At 48.6% G+C, this 19490-nt stretch overlaps 1 protein-coding gene across 2 annotated transcripts in view; it reads right to left on the reverse strand.

Moving 5' to 3' along the window:
- Window positions 1–19490, reverse strand: part of AKAP13 (A-kinase anchoring protein 13) — a 298396-nt gene that overhangs the window by 56664 nt on the left and 222242 nt on the right. Inside the window, exons 12-16 of one of the 2 annotated variants that reach the window (XM_063142171.1) lie at window positions 18488–18852; window positions 14451–14504; window positions 13414–13476; window positions 10667–10856; window positions 9570–9675 (exon numbers count right to left, since the gene is read on the reverse strand). In XM_063142171.1, the coding sequence (XP_062998241.1) occupies window positions 9570–9675; window positions 10667–10856; window positions 13414–13476; window positions 14451–14504; window positions 18488–18852 (778 nt within the window). The remainder of the gene's footprint in view (window positions 1–9569; window positions 9676–10666; window positions 10857–13413; window positions 13477–14450; window positions 14505–18487; window positions 18853–19490) is intronic. The other variant, XM_063142172.1, reaches the window with a different exon arrangement.

Genomic DNA, 19490 nt, shown 5'->3' on the forward strand with positions numbered 1-19490 from the left:
GGGATCTGTGTATTCCATGCACTGGAAGCATCATCATAAAAGTTGATAAAATTCCATGCACTGGAAGCATCATCATAAAATTCCTCGAGTGCAGTCCACGTGTGTGTATGTGTGCGTGCGTGCGTGTCAAAAGTGGGCCCCAGATCCCCCCCGCCCAATGTTGTCCATCCCCAATTTAAATACACACGTCTGTGAGCCTTATTGTGCAGGTTCCTACGCGCAGCACTGAGATATCGCAAAACAGCAACGATGGCATTTCACTCGGTGCAGCGTTTCACAGCAAGTGCAGCTCCGCCTTCCCCATCGATGCACGAGAGCACAGCGAAGGGAGGGGAAATCAGGAGAGCTTGGACACGGCTCCATCCACAGGAAATGCCGCTAAAGAGCATTCTTGGCAGCGCCCGCAGCTGCAAGCCGAAGAGGCGACAAGGTGCCCGAGCGATACTGTTCTTTTACGGGGATGCAAGTGAACCTCGGACACGGAAAGGAGTGAGCGAGGCAGGCGGCAGAAACTTTGGCGACTTGCATTACAGGGGGGGAAAAAGCCAAGCAAGGCATCAAGCACCTCTATCTAGCCCCTCCCAACGCCAGCTTCCTTTTGCCCAAGTGCGTTACTTACTATCCAACTCCTCCTCCTCATCACTGGAAGAAGAGCCAATAGAAAAGACAGTTTTAGACTTAGGAATGAGCGGAGAGATGCTGAAGGAGAAGGATATTCGCCGGGATGGCCGCGGTCGTCCCTGGGCTGAGAAGTGGGTTAACAGCAGACATTAGAGCATGCATTTCAACAAACAGACAGACAGACAAACTCTTGATAACGGAAAGGAGGGGTGGCAGTGGGAGTGGCCAAGAACAAAGCCCAAAAGGAAAGCAAAAGGAAAACTTGCGGAGCGAGAACTAAATGCAGGCAAGCCAAACAGATACGTGAGCGTAAAAAACAAACCACAGGACCAAGGAAATGCAGGGTTTCATTCCAGGCCTGGGCGACAGGCCCTGTTCAGACGACATGCTAAACCATGATGGTTAAGCATTTAGAGCTAAACATTATGGCTTAGCGTGTCGCGTGAACCATTCTTGACCATGGTGGCTACATAACCACGGTTTAGACATGCTCACTTGCTGCAAAAGGGTTAATGGCCTAACTGTGGCTTAGCGCGTTGTCTGAACAGGCCCACAGACTTATTCACTGGCAGCTTTTCATAGCAACTCTTCAGAGAGCTTCAGCCGCTATGCAGCAAGGTGCAGAAACCTCCCGCCGTGGCAAAGGGCATCTGATCCAGCACAGGCAAAGGGCAACATGACGATTGAAATCCACAAAGAGCCACCTTCTTCAACGGGAGGCACAGGCTCTCCCCAGTCTAACCTCTTGGGGAATGGAGGGCCCATGACTGAGAGGCTTGGCTGGGGAGGCTCCACTTCCCTTTCCAGACACAAGGAAGTGGCAGGCACTCCTTGCACCGTAGGGATGATACAACATCTCCTAGTGAAGTGGAGGGAAGAGAGGTTCTCCTTTCATCCATGGTGAGAGGCATCTGCTCAAACACAAGCAGGACCTTGCCTGTACCTTTGGCCTCAGCAAAGGTTGGGCAAAGAAGGACTGGGGGGGAAAAGAGGCATGCCCAGATGCACCTCACCCAGCATGGCATGGGCAACCCAAAAGCCACTGTGTCATTGCAGCAAGGGACGGTGCAGGAGGGACTCCCCCACGGGTGGTAGGACTAAATCCCCCCAAGGAAGGAGGAGATACATCAGCTGGCTGTTCCTAACTTAAAATGACTCCCCACGAGCTTACTCGAGCCATTCCCGATTTGTTAACCTTTTCATTGCCACCTAGAGACACTTCCTCTTCTGACCTCACATGACGAATTTAAGGCGCCATCCACACGTGAAAAACAGTGACGCAGCAGCCGCTGGAAAACCCAACCATACTGCAGGAGCAACATGCTTTTGCATGAAGCCGTTCCCGACCCATACTGAGCAGTCATTTCACCTCGGTAACCCAGCCTGCCTCCTTTTTGTTGATATTTGCGCCAACTTGATCAAAATAATAATTGATCGATGCACGGAGAACCACTTCACGTGAACTGTGATGGTGTTGAGTTTCCAAGCGGCTACCCTCACTGCTATTCACATGCGTAAGTTTGACTTACTTGGGCGTTCTTTCTTTGCATGCCTTATGGGGAAGGCTCAGGTCTCTCATTTAGTGTATCGGTTTATGTCTAGCCTCCTGCCAAAGATCTCAGGTGGGCGTTTTACCTTCAGAACCATGCCTGGGAGGGTGATCAGTCCAAGACGGTGACTTGCTAAGGCTATCGAGCACGCTTGACGGATTCGAGCCCAGGTTTCCCACAACAATCTAACTACTGTACTACATGCACATGCCAAATTCAAATCTTTTTCTTTTCTTTTTTAAAAAGGGCAAAGAGGAAATATTTGGAGGGGGAGTTTCATCTACGCGTGGCTAAAAGCTCTTAGTTGACATCAACAGCTTTTTTTTACTACATTAGAAGATTCCCACCAAGAGGGGAAAGTCTGGGGTGGTTCACAATCTGCAGTGAGAGGAGGTTGATTCTCTGCCGACTACCCCAGGGCTGTACCCTGGGGTACAGTGACCTTCAGTCACTATTTCCCAAACTTCTAATCAGCGGTATGGATCCCAGCTCAGTAGAAGCGATCCAGCTTTGCCTACAGAAGGTCTCAGGTTCAACCCAGGTTGTCTCCCATTAGAAGGATCAGGGAACAGGTGATGGGAAAGACCCTGGAGACCAGGAGACCCTCCAGGAAAGACCCTGGAGAGCCACTGCTAGACAAGGGCCCCGTTCAGACAACACGCTAAACCACGCTGCTTAACCACAAAATGGTTAACGGAATGCATTGACCTTAATGCATTCCATTAACCATAGTGTGGTTAAGCAGCATAGTTTAGCGTGTTGTCTGAACCAGGCCAGAGCAGACAATACTGGGCAAAATGGACAAATAGCTTGACAGGGCAGTTACCCAGATCCTTAAACTATTATTATTATTATTATTATTATTATTATTATTATTTATTTATTTATTTATTTATTTATATAGCACCATCAATGTACATGGTGCTGTACAGAGTAAAACAGTAAATAGCAAGACCCTGCCGCATAGGCTTACATTCTAATAAAATCATAATAAAACAATAAGGAGGGGAAGAGAATGCAAACAGGCACAGGGTAGGATAAACAGGCACTGGGTAGGGTAAAACTAACAGTATAGAGTCAGAACAAAATCAAGTTTTAAAAGCTTTAGGAAAAAGAAAAGTTTTTAGCTGAGCTTTAAAAGCTGTGGTTGAACTTGTAGTTCACTATATTGTAGTAAACTAGTCTCTCTTGGGCACTCTGCGACTGTCCCTACAGCCACGCCCCTAAGGAGAGTCCAAAAAATGCAGGCAGCTGTGCCGATCCATATCAACAAACCAGTTCTAGGGTCTTCATCTCCACCCCCACCCCCAGCAAGGTCTTTTGTAAAGCTCGTGGGTCTTAATTGCCCCCACAAAATACTTTGCATGACAACAGGGGACAATCTAACGTTGCTGGGAAAATTCATTCCCTCCAGCAATTCTCAGGATTGTAGCTAAGCACAGAGGGAACAGGGAAGCCTGAGAGGGTTAGCTGGTGATTTCAGCATCCCTGCTAATGAAAAAGGACCAGCGCTGCGTCCTGTGAGCCCTGGCTGTGCTACATCACAGTTTGGGGATGGTTGCTTTAAAAAAATGAACAGCTCAGCAAAAGCTGGGGGCACCGTACAAGCCAACATCACTATTAGCAAGAGGAAGCCAACACATCTAGTAGAAGTATCTCCTTAAAAACAAGAGGGATCCACTACAGCGGACTCCGAAGGCAACCTTACCTTGCAGGAATCCTTTTACTAGTTCCACGTAATTCTTGTGGGCTCCTCCTGCCCGTTACCCCACAAAGCAAGTAGGAGAAAGATAAGGATAGCAAAATAAAAATGGCAGGATCCTGGCTCTCCAGTGCTAAATATATTGCAGGGATGTATTTCAGTGGGGCTTCCACATAACAATCAGAATCCACCCCAAATGGATCGAGCACGTTAAGTCTCGAAGAATCCCGCTGGGGAGATCCGAGCGCATGCTTGCCTTTCTCACTGGAGCCAGTTGTGATACTTGAAAGGACTTCGTTTTCGCTGGATGAAGCTGAGCGCGCTCAACACCAATGTGAAAATGCCGGATGCAACTTGGAAGACGCCTGATGCTCAACTGCAGTTGTCCCCAACCTGTTGCCCTCCGGATGTTTCAGACTACAACTCCCAGCATTCCTGGCTGTTGGTTATGTTGGGGGGAGCTGGTGTGAGTTGAAGTCCCAACAAGATCGGGGGCGGGGGATGAGGTTGGAGGCGGCTGCTCCCCAATAAACGCTAGTCCTTCCAACAACTCAGAGAGCCCTGGCTATGGGAGCGGTATATAAGTGCAATAAATAAATAAATAAATAAATAAATAATAAACTCGGCCACTAAGAAAACTCTGCACAGGCCTTCCTTGCAAGCAGTACATTTGCTGAGAACACAAGCTGATGCACGTTCAGACAGAAAAGAAGTCCTAGCATCTCCCAGCATGCCCTAGCTGGCATGCCCCAGCCACCCTCTCCTGCGAATCTTAATACCTGGACAGGTTCTTAGCAAGCCAGGTGGATCCCCTTCAAATGGAGCCATAAAATTAGGGGTGTGGGAGTCACTCAGCCCTAGATGAAGCCCCTCCCGAGAAATTCTGCCCACCTTATTAAAGCTCCCCTGGTTGCCCTTAAAACCACCTGCAAAATTGGCGCTCTCTTAGCAGTTCTACCAGGGACCTCCAAAATGGTTTCGAATTCGGTTTATATAGAATCTGCAGAGATCTCCAGGGTGTACGACACTTCCCCGAGAAACGTAGCTAGAGTTATCGCAGTCCTCCTTGAAATTCAACTGACTTTTACGCCACAAATGTAACACTCCAAATTCACTGCAAAGCTCACTCAATGCAACGTGTCCCTGGGTAATTTTCACCCTTATTGTTATGAGGCTGTTCTAAAGGAAGATGTAGTGATGGCCACCAGTTTGGATGGCCTTAAAAGGGGGTTGGAGAAATTTCTGGAGGAGAAGGCTATCAGTGGCTGCTAGTCTTGAGGGTTACCTCCAGTATCTGAGGCAGTAAGCCTGTGTGCACCAGTTGCTGGGGAACATGGGTGGGAGAGTGCTGTTGCACCATGACCTGCTTTGTTGGACCCTGGTCAACAGCTGGTGGGCCACTGCGTGAACAGAGTGCTGGACTAGATGGGCACTTGGTCTGATCCAGCAAGGCTCTTCTTATGTTCTTAAGATCTGTTAAGGACAGCACTAGTGTCCAAAAACCACCTGAAAGGACTTACCACCATTGCTGTGTCCCAATATTTTCCTCTTGCTGCTGCCAGCCTCCTCTGGAGATGAGGGAGGCATCTGCGACCCATCTACCCTGCCCCATGTCCTTCTGAACTGTATTTATGCCATGCTGCTGCAGCCTCTTGGAATACATTAAGATTAGCACCACAGGGGGGAGGTTGGGTGGGGGCGGCTACTAACTTTGCTTTTGCTCTTTACTTACTGCATATTAAGTCTAGATTAGTGTGTGGGGGGGGGTTGTGATAAGTTTATTGAATTGCACTTGCCTTATTTGAATGTACAAATATCTTTTGGTTTGCTCCATTTTTCCTCTTCCCACCCCATCTCCTTTTGCTTTTGTGCTGCGGCATTTTTTGATTGACCCTGTCCAGCCACGGTAGTTAAGCATTTCAAGCAAAACATTATGGCTTAGGGTGTTGTGTGAACCAAGACTTAAGCTTGTCACGTGAACCATGGTTTAAGCTTGTTGAGTGAACCATTCCTAACCATGGTGGCTACGTAACCATGGTTTAAACACGCCCACTAACCATTTGCTGCAAAAGGATTAGCGGCCTAACCATGGCTCAGTGTGCCTTCTGATTAGGCCCATTGTAAAATTAAAATTACTTGGTTTCTCCCCCTGTCTTTTAATTGCTTGCAAGCTGCTTCAGGGGTCTTTTTTTGGCTGAGGTGTGGGATAAAAACACTTTGCGCATTCTCGCAAACCCTCGCAAACGTGAAATCTTTGGATGATCGTGCTTTTAGTGTGAGCTGTGGGAAAGGAAAGGAAAGGAACCTCTCATGCAAGCACTGAGTCATTACTGACTCTTGGAGGGACGCCAGCTTTCGCTGACGTTTTCTTGGCAGGCCTCATAGCAGGGTGGTTTGCCGTTGTCTTCCCCGGCCGTTATTACCTTTCCCCCAGCTAGCTGGGTACTCATTTTACCGACCTCGGGAGGATGGAAGGCTGAGTCGACCGGAGCCAGCTGCCTGAAACCAGCTTCCGCTGGGATTGAACTCGGGCCGTGGGGAGAGTTTCAGCTGCAGAAACTGCTGCTTTACTGCTCTGCGCCACACGAGGCTCTGAGCTGTGGGAAAGCATCCCCTAAATAAACCGTCTCTCCCTCACAACCATGCACACAACAGGAAAGACAATTGCAATGTGCCTCATAGAAGTCAAACTTTAACAGGGATACTTGAAAGGGATGAACTTCTCCATCCCCTCCACCAGGTATGCTCTTGTCCTTTCCTCTCGGAGGGCCTGCTGCATTCGCGAACCATGCCAGGCAGCCTTGAGCGCCCCCCCCCCCCCCTCTCATTTGGTTTCCAGCTTTTATTCCACAGTTTGGAGCAGCCTCTGGAACATTCAAATAAAGCCTCTAGCTCTACAAAATGCTGAGAAGCTAAGAGCGGCAAAGCATCTGCCCGCCATCAGCCCCTGCCTTTGGAGAGAGTTCAAGACCCACACTGGGTTGAGGTTTCTCTCTGGAATGCGAAAGAGTCCACAGACCCCCATGTCCTTAAAGAGACTCTGAAGCAGGCTTCATTTTTTCCGAATTGCTCTCAGCGAATGCAGGAGTTCTGGGCTGAAAAGGCCCATGTTTGCTAAATGGCAATGCTGATCCCCACAGCTTTTCGGAGCATATTTTTCCCCCATCCATTTAATTCAAGCTTTGGTGGCATTTGCAGAGGGAGATTATATCGCAACGGAGGGAGGGAGGGAGGGAGAGAGAGAGAGGGAGAGAGAGAGAAGAGAGGAATTTGTCAAACGAGCCACAGTTTGCCTCCGACTGATGCAAGATTCCCCTTCCAAGTAGGATGGAAAACTTTTCGGTAATGGGGAGAAAATCACTGGTCCGTCAGGCAAGACTGTTTTCTTAGAAGATATTTTTTTCTTGTTTTCCTTTTACTGTTTGGTTAGCAACCGGGGGGGGGGGGGGGAGAGACGCCAACTGGTTATTTGCTGTTTCTTAAAAATAAAATAAAATACATTGCTTTTAAAAAAATTAAATTATGGGCTTCAGACCGAGGAGGAAAATTGGTGAAATATGGCACAGGAAGTATGGAAGTGGCCGTTCGAATGAATGTGCAAGGAAGTGTTTTGGTTACTATTGCTAAGGGGGAGGCAAAGCTCCTGTCAACATCCTTGTTAGTCACAAGGCTTGAGAAACTGAAATGGGACTTCTAAGAAAGGCTGTCTCCGTCCTGGAGAGACCCTCAAGAAGGAAGTACCAGATCCAAAGATACTCTCTCCGACAGGAAGATGCTCTAATTAAAATGCAGGCGGCTTTGGGGAGCTGGCACTTATGTTCAAAATGGAGGGTGATTCTCCATGCATTAGAGAGTAATCCTATGGGTCCTGAACAGAGTTGGGGGGGGGCATAGAATACTTCATATTCCTGGATCCGAGGTCAGAGACAGTGCTCTGACCTCGGACCCAGGAGTCTGAGTTCCCCGCCACCCCGCTTGCAGCTGGGGTGAAGAGAAATGCACCCCCCTGCCTCACCGAGGTCACAAACGCGACCTTGGAAGAAAGGGAAAGGGAATGTGCCAGTGGGCAGGAAGAGGAAGGGATGGGACGGGTTACACCATACCCCCAGGCCTCCTTCCCTTCCCCCTCCTCAGCTAGATGGGCAAAAAACAAAATAACACCCATCTACCTAAATTGCAGAAAGGGAGGCACGGCGTCAGTGAAGATCACCTCCACCACACGCTCCTGCTCTGGACTTGATACTTGTAAGCCTCCAAGTCCGGAGGTTTCTGAGTATCAAGGGTGGATCCAACAAGATTCCGCCCTGATTTATTTTTTTACTCTTCCTCAGGGGAGCTCTGGGCAGCAGACCTGGCTCGTGACCACCACCACGGATCTTCATCACATTCTTTTCAGGCCAGTTAGGAGGAGAAAGAGTATTCGGCCCAAGTATGGAATGGAACGGTTCTGTCCCAGTCTTTCCTAGTGCTGACACCATCCTACCCTTGGCAGTGCGGATGGACCGAGGGATGGGTACAGAACACGACACTAAGGATGCAACGGCCACAACTCTCAAATCCCATCGTATGTTCAACAAAACTGTACAAACCAACCTACCAATAAAGAAAACCTACAGCACATACAATCATCCAATATAATGCATCTCATCATATTTCCGCCAGAGAGTACAGCAGATGCACAGATTACTTGTTCTTTGCATCTCTCAAAACCCCAGAGATAGGTGAAGTAATCAGTTTGACGTTCTCAAAGGAGAAAACATTAGTCATAAGGCTGGAGGCTGGATGGTTTGTTTGTGTTTTGACATTTAAGAACATCAGAAGAGCCCTGCTGGATCAGACCAAGGGTCCATCTAGTCCAGCACTCTGTTCCCACGGTGGCCAACTAGCTGTCGGCCAGGGACCCACAAAGCAGGACATGGTGCAACTGCACCCTCCTACCCATGTTCTGCAGCAACTGGTGCAACTTACTGCCTCAAATACTGGAGACAGCACACAAACATCAGGGCTAGTAGCCATTGATAGCCTCCTCCTCCAGGAATTTATCCAACCCCCTTTTAAAGCCATCCAAACTGGTGGCCATCACTAAATCTTGAGGTAGTGAATTCTATAGTTTAACGATGCAATGTGTGAAGATGTCCTTCTTTTTATCTGTCCTGAGTCTCCCACCATTCAGCTTCATGGGGTGACCCCATCGGGTTCTATTATTTTTGCTTTTTAAGGATAGGTTTTCCCAGTCCACTGAACGAATAGCTGCTTAGGATGACAGGTACAGCAATGGTGTGTGTGTGTGTGTGTGTGTGTGTGAAAGGTGGAAGTTCATTCTTGTTCCCTTCCTGCCATCCCAGTCCCTGAAAGGATCTGCAGCTCAGTGGTAGAGCACATGCTTTGTACACAAAATTTCCCAAATTCACGCCCAGGTTTCTCCCGTTTTTAAAAAACACACAATCAAAACTCTCAGACAGAATTTCTGGAAAAGGCCTTGTTTGAATTACGGCCCTAGTACTGGGAAAGAGGGACAAAAGGCCTAACTCCTGACAAGGCAGCTCCGTGTATTCATGGTTTCCTCCAGTTATTTATCCCAAAGTGGCAACAGAGCTACGTGCTGCAGGAAAGGGGAAGGCGTGATTAGTACACTCAAGATGCAGTCACCAACCAGTGCTGAATGCAACGCGAAACAAAGAGTCACATGTACTCACTGTCTGGTCCGGCTTGGACGATGGTCATCAGCGACATGGATTTAGTCAACGGAGGAGAAACGGGATTCGCGCTGTAGTTGAAACGCGGCTGCGATCTTTGGCGAATCTGGGGAAGACGACAGAACTAGACTGAACGCCACCTCCTCGCTGTACAGGAGGAGGATAGCACACTGGGGGCGGGGGTCACGGCAGCCCCTAGGGAAGGGGTGAGCCACACCTGGGATGCAGGCAGACCCCTCCGTTTTTTTTTTCTGCAGCCCCAAGTTGCCGCCAGCGAACTTTGGCACTGGGGTGGCAATGCCAACCCTCCACCCCCATTTTTATTTTAAAAGGAAGCATGCAGGGAGAGGGCACATTGTTTTAATAGAGGTTTGCGCTCCCCCCGCAAGGCTTTCAGGAACAGGATTATGCATTAAAAAATAAGCTGCTTAAATCTAGCAGCTGGACAATCTGCTATGTTTCTGCCCAACACCCCTAACCCTTTACGGCACAGGAGATGAGGGTGAAGAGTGAACTGATGATGGAGGGCAGAGCAACAGACCTACTGAGGTTCGACCTGCCACAGAGCCCTTAAAAGGAGCCAGTCCCCTTGTGGCTGGAGCTGGCCACCATCCATCCTTGCTAGCCATGCCTGCAGTCAAGAGGCTTCTGCCTACAGCTGTCTGGACAGGCTGCTCCAAACCAGATGGACTCTCAAGGAATAAGCTTAGTTCAAAAACTTTAAGGAAGGCAAAGGACGGAACGCATAGAACAGGGGTGCGGAAACTCAAGCTCCAGGTCCCGATCCAGCCCTGTGGGCTTCCCCAGGTGGCCATGCCCCCATTATGCCCATCACCTACTCTTCGGGAGTTTCCCATCTTTGGTGCAGTTTTTGGCCCGTTCGAAAAGGCCGAGATGCTTCTCCTGAGGCCTAGTTAATGGCGGCGAGAGCTTTAAGCAAAATCATGCTGGGAGTTTGGGTATTTGAGGCCCTGCCCCTTTTGCCTCTGGCCACACCCACCCATGGAATCCGCCCCACCGAGAGCTTCTCCAAGATGAAATCCGGCCTTCGGACTGGAAGAGGTTCAACACCCCTGGTGCGGAAGGCCCTCGCTCACCTGACGGTCAAAGCCTCTCATTTCTCCTTGCTCCAGTTCGAGCTCTTCAGTGAGGGAGACCAAGGACCCCCGCTCATCGTGTGCCAGGGGGCTTCGGCTGAGGTCTTTGTCATGCAGCGATGGTGACTCGAGCCCTGAGGACGGCTTCGCAGTGCCGTCGGCCTCTCTGGCGAGGCCTTCTAAGCTGTAACTGAAGACAAATTGGAGGTATTAAAATCCTGCAGATTCTGGATGGATCAACAACCCCCAAACCTGCTGGCTTAAAGCATATTCGGAAGGAAGCTGCCAATTAAACATACAGTTGAAAACCATTCTGCTGCAAGCGTGCTCGTATCGGCTTCGTTGCCTTGGTTAGTTGGCATGATTTAGCATTAGTGCAGTTAGCAGTGACAACAATGACAAAGCAATACAAATGATACATCTGTTGACGGCTCCAGAAGGACATTTCGCAGAGAGACCTGCATTCAATTCAGGGTGAAACAGATCTTGATAACCTGAAAGCATCTTGTTCTAGAGGAGGGGTGTCAAAATTCTTTTAGCCTTAAGCCATGTATTCTGCACCTCTGTTCTAGGAGATCAATGTGGTCTTTCAATAGATGAGGAAAAAACTTAATGCTGGCACAGAGTTTGAAGAATACAGTCAGCAGGAGTTGAAGATAACAAGTCATAAGAATATAAGAAGTGCCATGCTGGACAGACCAAGGGTCCATCTGGTCCAACACTCCATCCACACAGCCTGTCTGGGGGGAATCCAATGCAAAACTAGGGGGAACAGGAAAGGAATAGGCCATGGTTGCCTGGCTCAAACACGAACAAAGCTACTGAATATGGTACCCCAGTCAAAATGTATTGATTTAGTTTACGAATATGTTAGGCTGGAGACGCCTTACGTTTTGGGAACTTTATTGGATTTTCAATTCTTTGCAACATTCGTCTTAATCTAACTATCAACTCTACCCACTGAAGTGTAGTTCTCTTTCATGACTGCCACAGCTTGAGACCACAATACCTAACGAAACGCCTCTCCTGACATGAACCTACCCGTACACTACACTCAACATCTAAGGTCCTCCTCCAGGTGCCTGCTCCGAGGGAAGCTCAGAGGATGGCAACAAGGGAGAGGGCCTTTTCAGTGGTGGCCCCCCAATTATGGAACGATCTCCCTGATGAGGCTAGCCTGGTGCCAACATTGTAATCTTTTCAGCGCCAGGTCAAGACTTTTCTCTACTCCCAAGCATTTAACAGCATATGCTGAGTTTTTTTTAACTGACCCCAGAATAGTTGCTTTAACTGGATATTGTCTGTTTTTATGCTTCTTAAATTTCGTATACTTGTCTTAATCTTTGCAATTATTATTATATTGCTTAGGACAATCCACCTGCAAATCCTCCTGCGCTATCCCCACCCAAGAAAAGTGGGGCTCACCTTTCGCCCAGCTTACATTCACTGAAGTCGTGGGATGGCTCACGCACTTTGTTAAGTACATCTCCCTTTGAGCTTGGAAGCTCTAGGCAGACTCTAGCACAATCAAGACCTACTTCACTAACACAGAGAAGCGGCTATAGAGGCAGCAGGCTTGAATGCAGCGACTCACTCGGACCACCTGGGGCGAAGAATTGCTTCCAGGCAACTAGGCAGTGAGAAATGTGTAACCTGGAGTTGTGTCCGGGTTACACATCTCCCTCTTTCACCCTGTCTATGTGTCTTTTCTCATACTGACTGCCTGAAAACTTTTTGTGGGCTAATGCATGCCTTTGCAAGCCTCCCTTAAAACTTTGTTGTTTATTCGTTCAGTCGCTTCCGACTCTTCGTGACTTCATGGACCAGCCCACGCCAGAGCTCTCTGTCGGCCGTCACCACCCCTAGCTCCGCCAAGGTTGAATCCGTCACCTCCAGAATATCACCCATCCATCTTGCCCTTGGTCGGCCCCTCTTCCTTTTGCCTTCCACTTTCCCTAGCATCAGCATCTTCTCCAGGATATCCTGTCTTCTCATTATGTGGCCAAAGTACTTCAGTTTTGCCTTAAATACCATTCCCTCAAGTGAGCAGTCTGGCTTTATTTCCTGGAGAATGGACTGGTTTGACCTTCTTGCAGTCCAAGGCACTCTCAGAATTTCCCTCCAACACCACAGTTCAAAAGCATCTCTCTTCCTTCGCTCAGCCTTCCTTATGGTCCAGCTCTCGCAGCCATAGGTTACTACGGGGAATACCATTGCTTTAACTATGCGGACCTTTGTTGTCAGTGTGGTGTCTCTGCTCTTAACTATTTGATCAAGATTTGTCATTGCTCTCCTCCCAAGAAGTAAACGTCTTCTGATTTCCTGGCTAGAGAGTCACAAATTTGCTTGCCACGGCAAGGGTGACGGCCTGGCTCCAGAAAGCCCTCGCCCTTCTCCCAAGCTTGGCAGCGCAGATAGGAGCGGGGATCATCCCTGCAGTCTAGCTGTACTTTGGAAACACTCGGAGAACCTCCAAAGCTGAGCAGGACATCAAGACATGACCCCGCCCCTTCTTCAAGTTAGAGGGAAGAGCAAGGTCGTGGTGACCACAAATTCAGGCCAGCCAAATGTTGTGGGTGGCAGGATCAGAACCTTACAACGAAAGCGCTTTGAACCAGGGGCTGCACAACGCCCAAGCTAGCAAACACGGAGCAGACGCAACGAGGCTGCGGACACCACACAAGAAGCTGACCGCGCCGGATTTGCAAGCTGCCTCTGATGTTTTGGCACATTTATTTATACTCTACCTTCTGCCATTAAAGTCGGCACCCATGGCAGTGCACTGGACACCAGAGGGACACCAGCTCAAACTGGGGACATCAAAAAGCAAAAGAGAGCAAGAGGCCCGTCATTACTGGGTTGTCCAGGAGAAGAATGCTTACAAATTCTGCTACCCTTTAAAGACTCAGAGCTCTTTAAAAACAAAATGGGTTATGCTCCTTTGTTAATAGGCTGGCAGGAACAGCAGCCGTGGCTCAGTTCTGCGACCTCTAGGAGTTGATTTTCCCAATAGCTTTGCAAGTGTCAGCCTTACGAATGGACTGAAAATGTGTCCAATTCAACACACAATCTGTGCTCCTGCATAGCTCCTGTTCTTCCCAAACAGAGCTTGGGTAGGTCAGTTCCTGACCAATGGTGCCTTGTAGAAAATTGCATCTATGTAAAGAACCAAAAACTACCCTATCAGGACACACGCCTGTTAGGTATTGGCTGAGCTGCTCTGACATCATGGAATGCCCATGAACATTCCAACTCTGAGGTAAGTTTCACTCCAAAAAACATGGACCATTAGTGAAACTTTTATGAGAGAAATGAACAGCCACATTGGCTGGGACTAAAACCTCACATGTCCCAATGGACCAGGAAGGGCTGTATGTGGTTGGGAGGATTTGGGTGGGGGTGAGCACTTTGGAAACACTCGGAGAACCTCCAAAGCTGAGCAGGACATCAAGACATGACCCCGCCCCTTCTTCAAGTTAGGGGGAAGAGCAAGGTCGTGGTGACCACAAATTCAGGCCAGCCAAATGTTGTGGGTGGCAGGGTTCATTTCAAACTTCATTTCAACCGTCAAATTGTACCGCAACCCAGGCCATCAAGAAAAATGCTCCAGGAACATTTTGCATCAAGCCTGAGCCCTAAAGGGGGAAAAGCTAAGCGGTTGACCAACTGTGTTGGAAGAATCAGACGTTTGGGTCAGGTGCTGAGTTGTGATTAATACAAAAGCAGGAAGTTAGTAGCCATTCAAATGCATCATGGTTAGTCAGCAACAGTGTTTGTGCTGTACCTTCTCCTATGGGTGGGAGGCTTCTGTACAGCATCCCCCAGCACTCGCATTGAACTGAAAATGAAGGACAAGGGAGCGGCATAAACAACTGAGAAATGTCCAGGTTGGGGACAGGGAAATATGAAATGAAAGCATGGGGTAAAACAGCGGTCTCCAACTGGTCGAAACCCGAGACCCAGTTCAGACTCCCAACCTGCAACGTGGGACCCACTTTCGCAATTGGCCAACACGGCGGCCGCAGCCTTGCCGCCACCCGTCCGGCCTGACCTCGCGACCAGCTTTGGGTTCATAACCCAGCAGTTGAAGACCACCGGGGTACAAGAATTGGAGAAAGATGACATGGATCAGAGCAACGGCAACGATGTCCCAGGACCACGTTACCCAAATCAGCAAAGTCACGTGGCAAAGCCTTTCTCGGACTGCTCCACGTCAGACTGCAAATTTAGGGGCTTTCCCTGTACGGATGCTCCCCAATATCAGACCATAACAACTGCACACACATGGGAAAGTAGCAGATCAGGGAGAAGGTTCAACCTAGCCTTCTCTCCAGCAAGCTATTTTTCTACAGCCGTCTCCAGCGTGACCGTGGGGAGGCATTTGAGCAAGCAAACCCCTCATCTGCAGCCACAAGCCGTGGTGCAGTGGTAAATGTTGAAGCGCACATGCTCATCATGTGAGTCCTCAGGGAGAATCCCCAAAAATGCAGGTGGCTGGTTGTTGATCCATGTCTTTGTATGCATGCTGTAGATGCCTTTTGCAGGATTTGGTTAAGAATTTGGAAAGGGGATCTTAAATCAAGTCCAAGTCAGCCCAAAATACTTTGCATTACCACAGGGATAGCTCACAAGAATATATTGATGCTGGGAAAACCCAACTCCACCCCAGCTACTTTGAGGGTTGCTACGAAGCTCAAGGGGAACAGGGAAGTCTAAAGGGGGGGAGGACAGATGACGTTGCTGCCCCTGCTTATCAAAAAGTGTCAGCACTTCGACCCTGTAAGATCTGGCTTCGCTACACCACCGGCCATGGTGAAGTGAAGCCAGTGTGGTGTTGGACTGAGAGTCGGGAGATCCAGGTTCTAGTCCTCTCCCCTGGCCATGGAAACTCATTGGGTGACTTTGGGCCAGCCGCAGACTCTCAGCCCAACCTACCTCACAGGGTTGTTGTTGTGAGGATTAAATGGAGAAGAGGAGGAGGATTATGTATGCTGCCTTGGGTTCCTTGGAGGAAAAAAAGGCGGGATATAAATGTAATAAATAAATAAAATAAAAATAATGTGTTTTCAATTCCAGCTTTTGTTGTTGTGAGGATAAAGAGAAGAGGAGGAGGATTATGTCACACGGTCAGGATCTCTTCTCCATCATCCCAGAGTGCAGGACACAGAATAATGGCCTCAAGTTACAAGAAGCCAGATTCCGGCTAGACATCAGGAAAAACTTCCTGACTGTTAGAGCAGTACAGCAATGGAACCCATGACCGAGTAGGGAGGTTGTGGGCTCTCCCACACTAGAGGCCTTCAGGAGGCAGCTGGACAGCCATCTGCCAGGGATTCTTTAAGGTGGATTTCTGCACTGAGCAGGGGGTTGGACTCAATGGCCTTATAGGCCCCTTCCAACTCTACTAGTCTATGATTCTATTTTTCTATGTGTGCCATCTTGGGTTCCTGAAGGAGGAGAAAATGTGGGATATAAATGTAATAACTAAAGAAATAAATATTGGAGGGGTGGGGAACCTGTGGCTCTCCAGATGATGTTGGACTACAAGTCCCACCATCCCCAGCAATCACGGGCAATGGTCAGAGTTTGACTGGAGATGTATTCAAACAACATTCTGAAGGCCACAAGTGCTCCATCCCTGCTGTACAAATTAGTTTAAAATAAAATAAAGTATGTGGTGCAATGAAAACATTCGATTTGGCCGACGGGGAGTGTCTGTCACTTTAAATCCATACTTGTGATGCAGGAGGAATTGCCCACCCCCCAGCCCGTCGCCAACAGCGGAGCATCCCTAGTCATGAAACCCACACGAAGTCGAGGTGTTAGCTGCTTCACACCAGCAACCTTGTGTCAGCCACTCCCTACGCTGTGGACGAGGGTGAGTCATCACATGCAGTGACGCGAGTCTTGAGAATTACTTCAACTCTTGTGGCACCGTATCAAGAATCAACGGAGGTTTAAAAACCCTGCTCAGCTATGATCACACCACCGAGAATCTCAATGTAATCCCACCAAAATCGAACTTTCGCAAGCAGTTTTATTTTAAGGGGGGGGGGAGAGAGAGAGAAGCTTAAACTTGATTTTCCTGTGGCAAAGGGGTAACTATTCAATTATTTTTATTATCTATTTAAAGCATTTTTACCCTGCTGAAATCCCAGAGGGGCTTACAGATCAATAAAAAGACAGGGCAGTTCTTATCCACCCCCACCCTCCCACCCATCAGCTAACAATCTAAAAGACCCAAAAGGAAAAGGCATAGTGAGAAAATAAGTCAACTCGGGCAGGCAATTCTTAGGTGAGCAGTTCTTATAACAATTTCCAGATGAGAAGCTGTGTCACGTTTGTTGCAACAAAACCGAGTCTTAAGGCACCATAATGGCTAATGCACTGTTGTTATCGCACGTGATTTGTGGACTAGGAGACGCATGGCGTGTGATCCTTTCTCTCGTTCCCGCCATCATCACAGGCACGCCTGGTGGGAACGTGGGAGAGGGCCTTTTCGGTGGCTGCTCCAAGGCTCTGGAACTCCCTTCCCGGGGAGGCTAGGCTGGCTTCCTCCTTGCTATGTTTGTATATTTCTATTTATATGTTTAAATGGTATATGTTTGAATTTTTTAAAGCCACCTTGAGTCTCAGTATTGGGGAAAAAGCGGGATTTTTCATTATAATCATCATCATCTTGCATATATTTAGGCTCTGACTGAATTGGCAGAGACTGTATTTTTTGCATTCCACTGCATTTAATTGCACATGCGCGCACACACACACTTTACACCTGTGTGACTACATACCTGACAATGGAGGATCATGCTCCATATAGCTAATGAATTGGGCTCTACTCCACAAAACCCATAATACAATGTGTTAGTCTTTAGGGAGTTTCAAGGCCCAGCCTGATGGAATGGTTGCTGCTAGGTGATCATCAAAGAAGAACCAACCAACATGCAGGCAATGTGATGCGCATGTGATGCGCATGGGGACATGGATTAACAACCAACACTTGTATTCAACAGCCAATCAAGCTGCATTAAGAAACCTGATATCAATGTAAAGGATGAGAGGAAGCAAGCCATGAATGCAGCTTTACCGGCTGTTGAATACAAGTGTGGGTTATTAATTCATGTTCCCTCATTGAGGTTTGGCCTCTTCCTAATTGGTCCTGGCTCAGCTTAGAAGTGGTATTGTAGCATTCTCTTCTTTGTGTCTGAAACCGGCATTTTATACCTAAACATTTAACATTTTAAACATCTGTTTATATGTGTATATGGTGTGTTTTTTTTAAAAAAAAAACACTATAAAAATTATAAACTGGATGCAATACTAGTGGCCATTTGTTTTTGTGTTTTGAGTTAAGGAAGAGCCAAAGGCAACTGTTGTCTCAGCAGAGGTAATGGAAAGCCTGCTTCCCTTCTGTTCCTCTGCTCCACAGCCTGACAGAATGGACGCTGCTGGATCATGTCATAAGGCAGAGGAAGGGAACTTCCTTTGGTCCGACAGCAAAATCACCCACCTCCCCCGACCGATGGGCCTCCAAGCGCCAGCAGAGTGGACAATGTGCGGCATGCAAAGGAATTGGTGGTGGCACCTGAGAGAGGGGTGGGCTCACAAAGAAGAAGCAGCGGTAAACGCCACTGCCTACTTGCTCCTTGGCTCTCTGCCTATCAAGCAAACAAGTGGTAGCAATGATGAGAAAGAGGAGTTGGAGCAAGTGCAGCTGGGGACCATGGCGGTGGCAGAATAGTCTCAGTTAGGGAGGGGCCATTAAGAGTGTTTTGCCCACGGGACCTCCGAGGCCTAGAGCTGCCACCGCCTTCCACTCACCTCCGGTGGTTGATCTCAGCCTCGGTGCTGCCGTTCTTCCCTGGGCCCCAGCTATGGCGGCGGAAAGGCGACAGCGGCCTGATGGCGTTCCTCAGGGCGGAGGGAGGAGGAGGCACTTCCGTGATGCTATCCAGCTCCTCTTCCAGCTCTCCCGAGATGGCCGTCTCGCCGTCTTGGCCCTCCGCGCTTGTTGCCGTGTTGAAGCAGCTGCCATCCAGGCTGTACGGATCCCCGGGCCTGCTGAGCCCAAGGGCCTGAGGGAAGGAGATGTCGCTCCCAAGCGACGAGTTCCTCTCCAGGGAGATTGTATCATCGGCTGAGGAACTGGAACTTGTGCTGTCTCCACCCGATTGCTCTTCTTCAGGCTGCGGCAGAGGGGAAAAACAAGTACACCTTCCATTGATTGAAAATATTTATAGGCAGCTTTTCGAACATTCAAAGCAGCATACAATATTTCAAGATGCCACAATAAGGTAATATCAAGTTAGTTATAAAAACATGCCCACCCCCAAACCCGACTAAATCCATCAAATGCCTGCTGAAATTTGTAGAAAGCTTGCAGCTCTTACAGAAAACAGAAAGAGACGAACCCTTCGTCACATCTAGAAGAAGGCCGTTCCAGAGCCAAGGGGCCTCAGCAGTAAAAGCCCTGCCTTTTGCTGTCGCAGTTGTGACCTCTCGCAATAATGGCAAGAAAAGGAGGAATTGGTAACGCGAATCCAACTGGTGTGTGAGCCGAAAGAATACAGATCCCAAACAAAATCAGTAGATTGTGCTACCAGAATCAGTTCTGTTGCTGGGATCAAAACTGTAACCTTGGGAGTAGGCAACTGGCAGCCCAAGGGCTGAATCTGGCCAGAAGCATAGCTATTTCCAACAATCTGGTTCATTATGAATTTCAGCTGCTTTCTCTAAGACCCAGAGAAAGCGTTCATGAATCTCCCCCATGTTAAGTTAAAAGCAGCTGAGGCTTTTGGGTAAAGAAGGATCTGCAGCAGCCTCT

Source organism: Elgaria multicarinata, chromosome 16 (genome assembly GCF_023053635.1).
Source record: "Elgaria multicarinata webbii isolate HBS135686 ecotype San Diego chromosome 16, rElgMul1.1.pri, whole genome shotgun sequence".
NCBI classification, from domain to species: domain Eukaryota; kingdom Metazoa; phylum Chordata; class Lepidosauria; order Squamata; family Anguidae; genus Elgaria; species Elgaria multicarinata.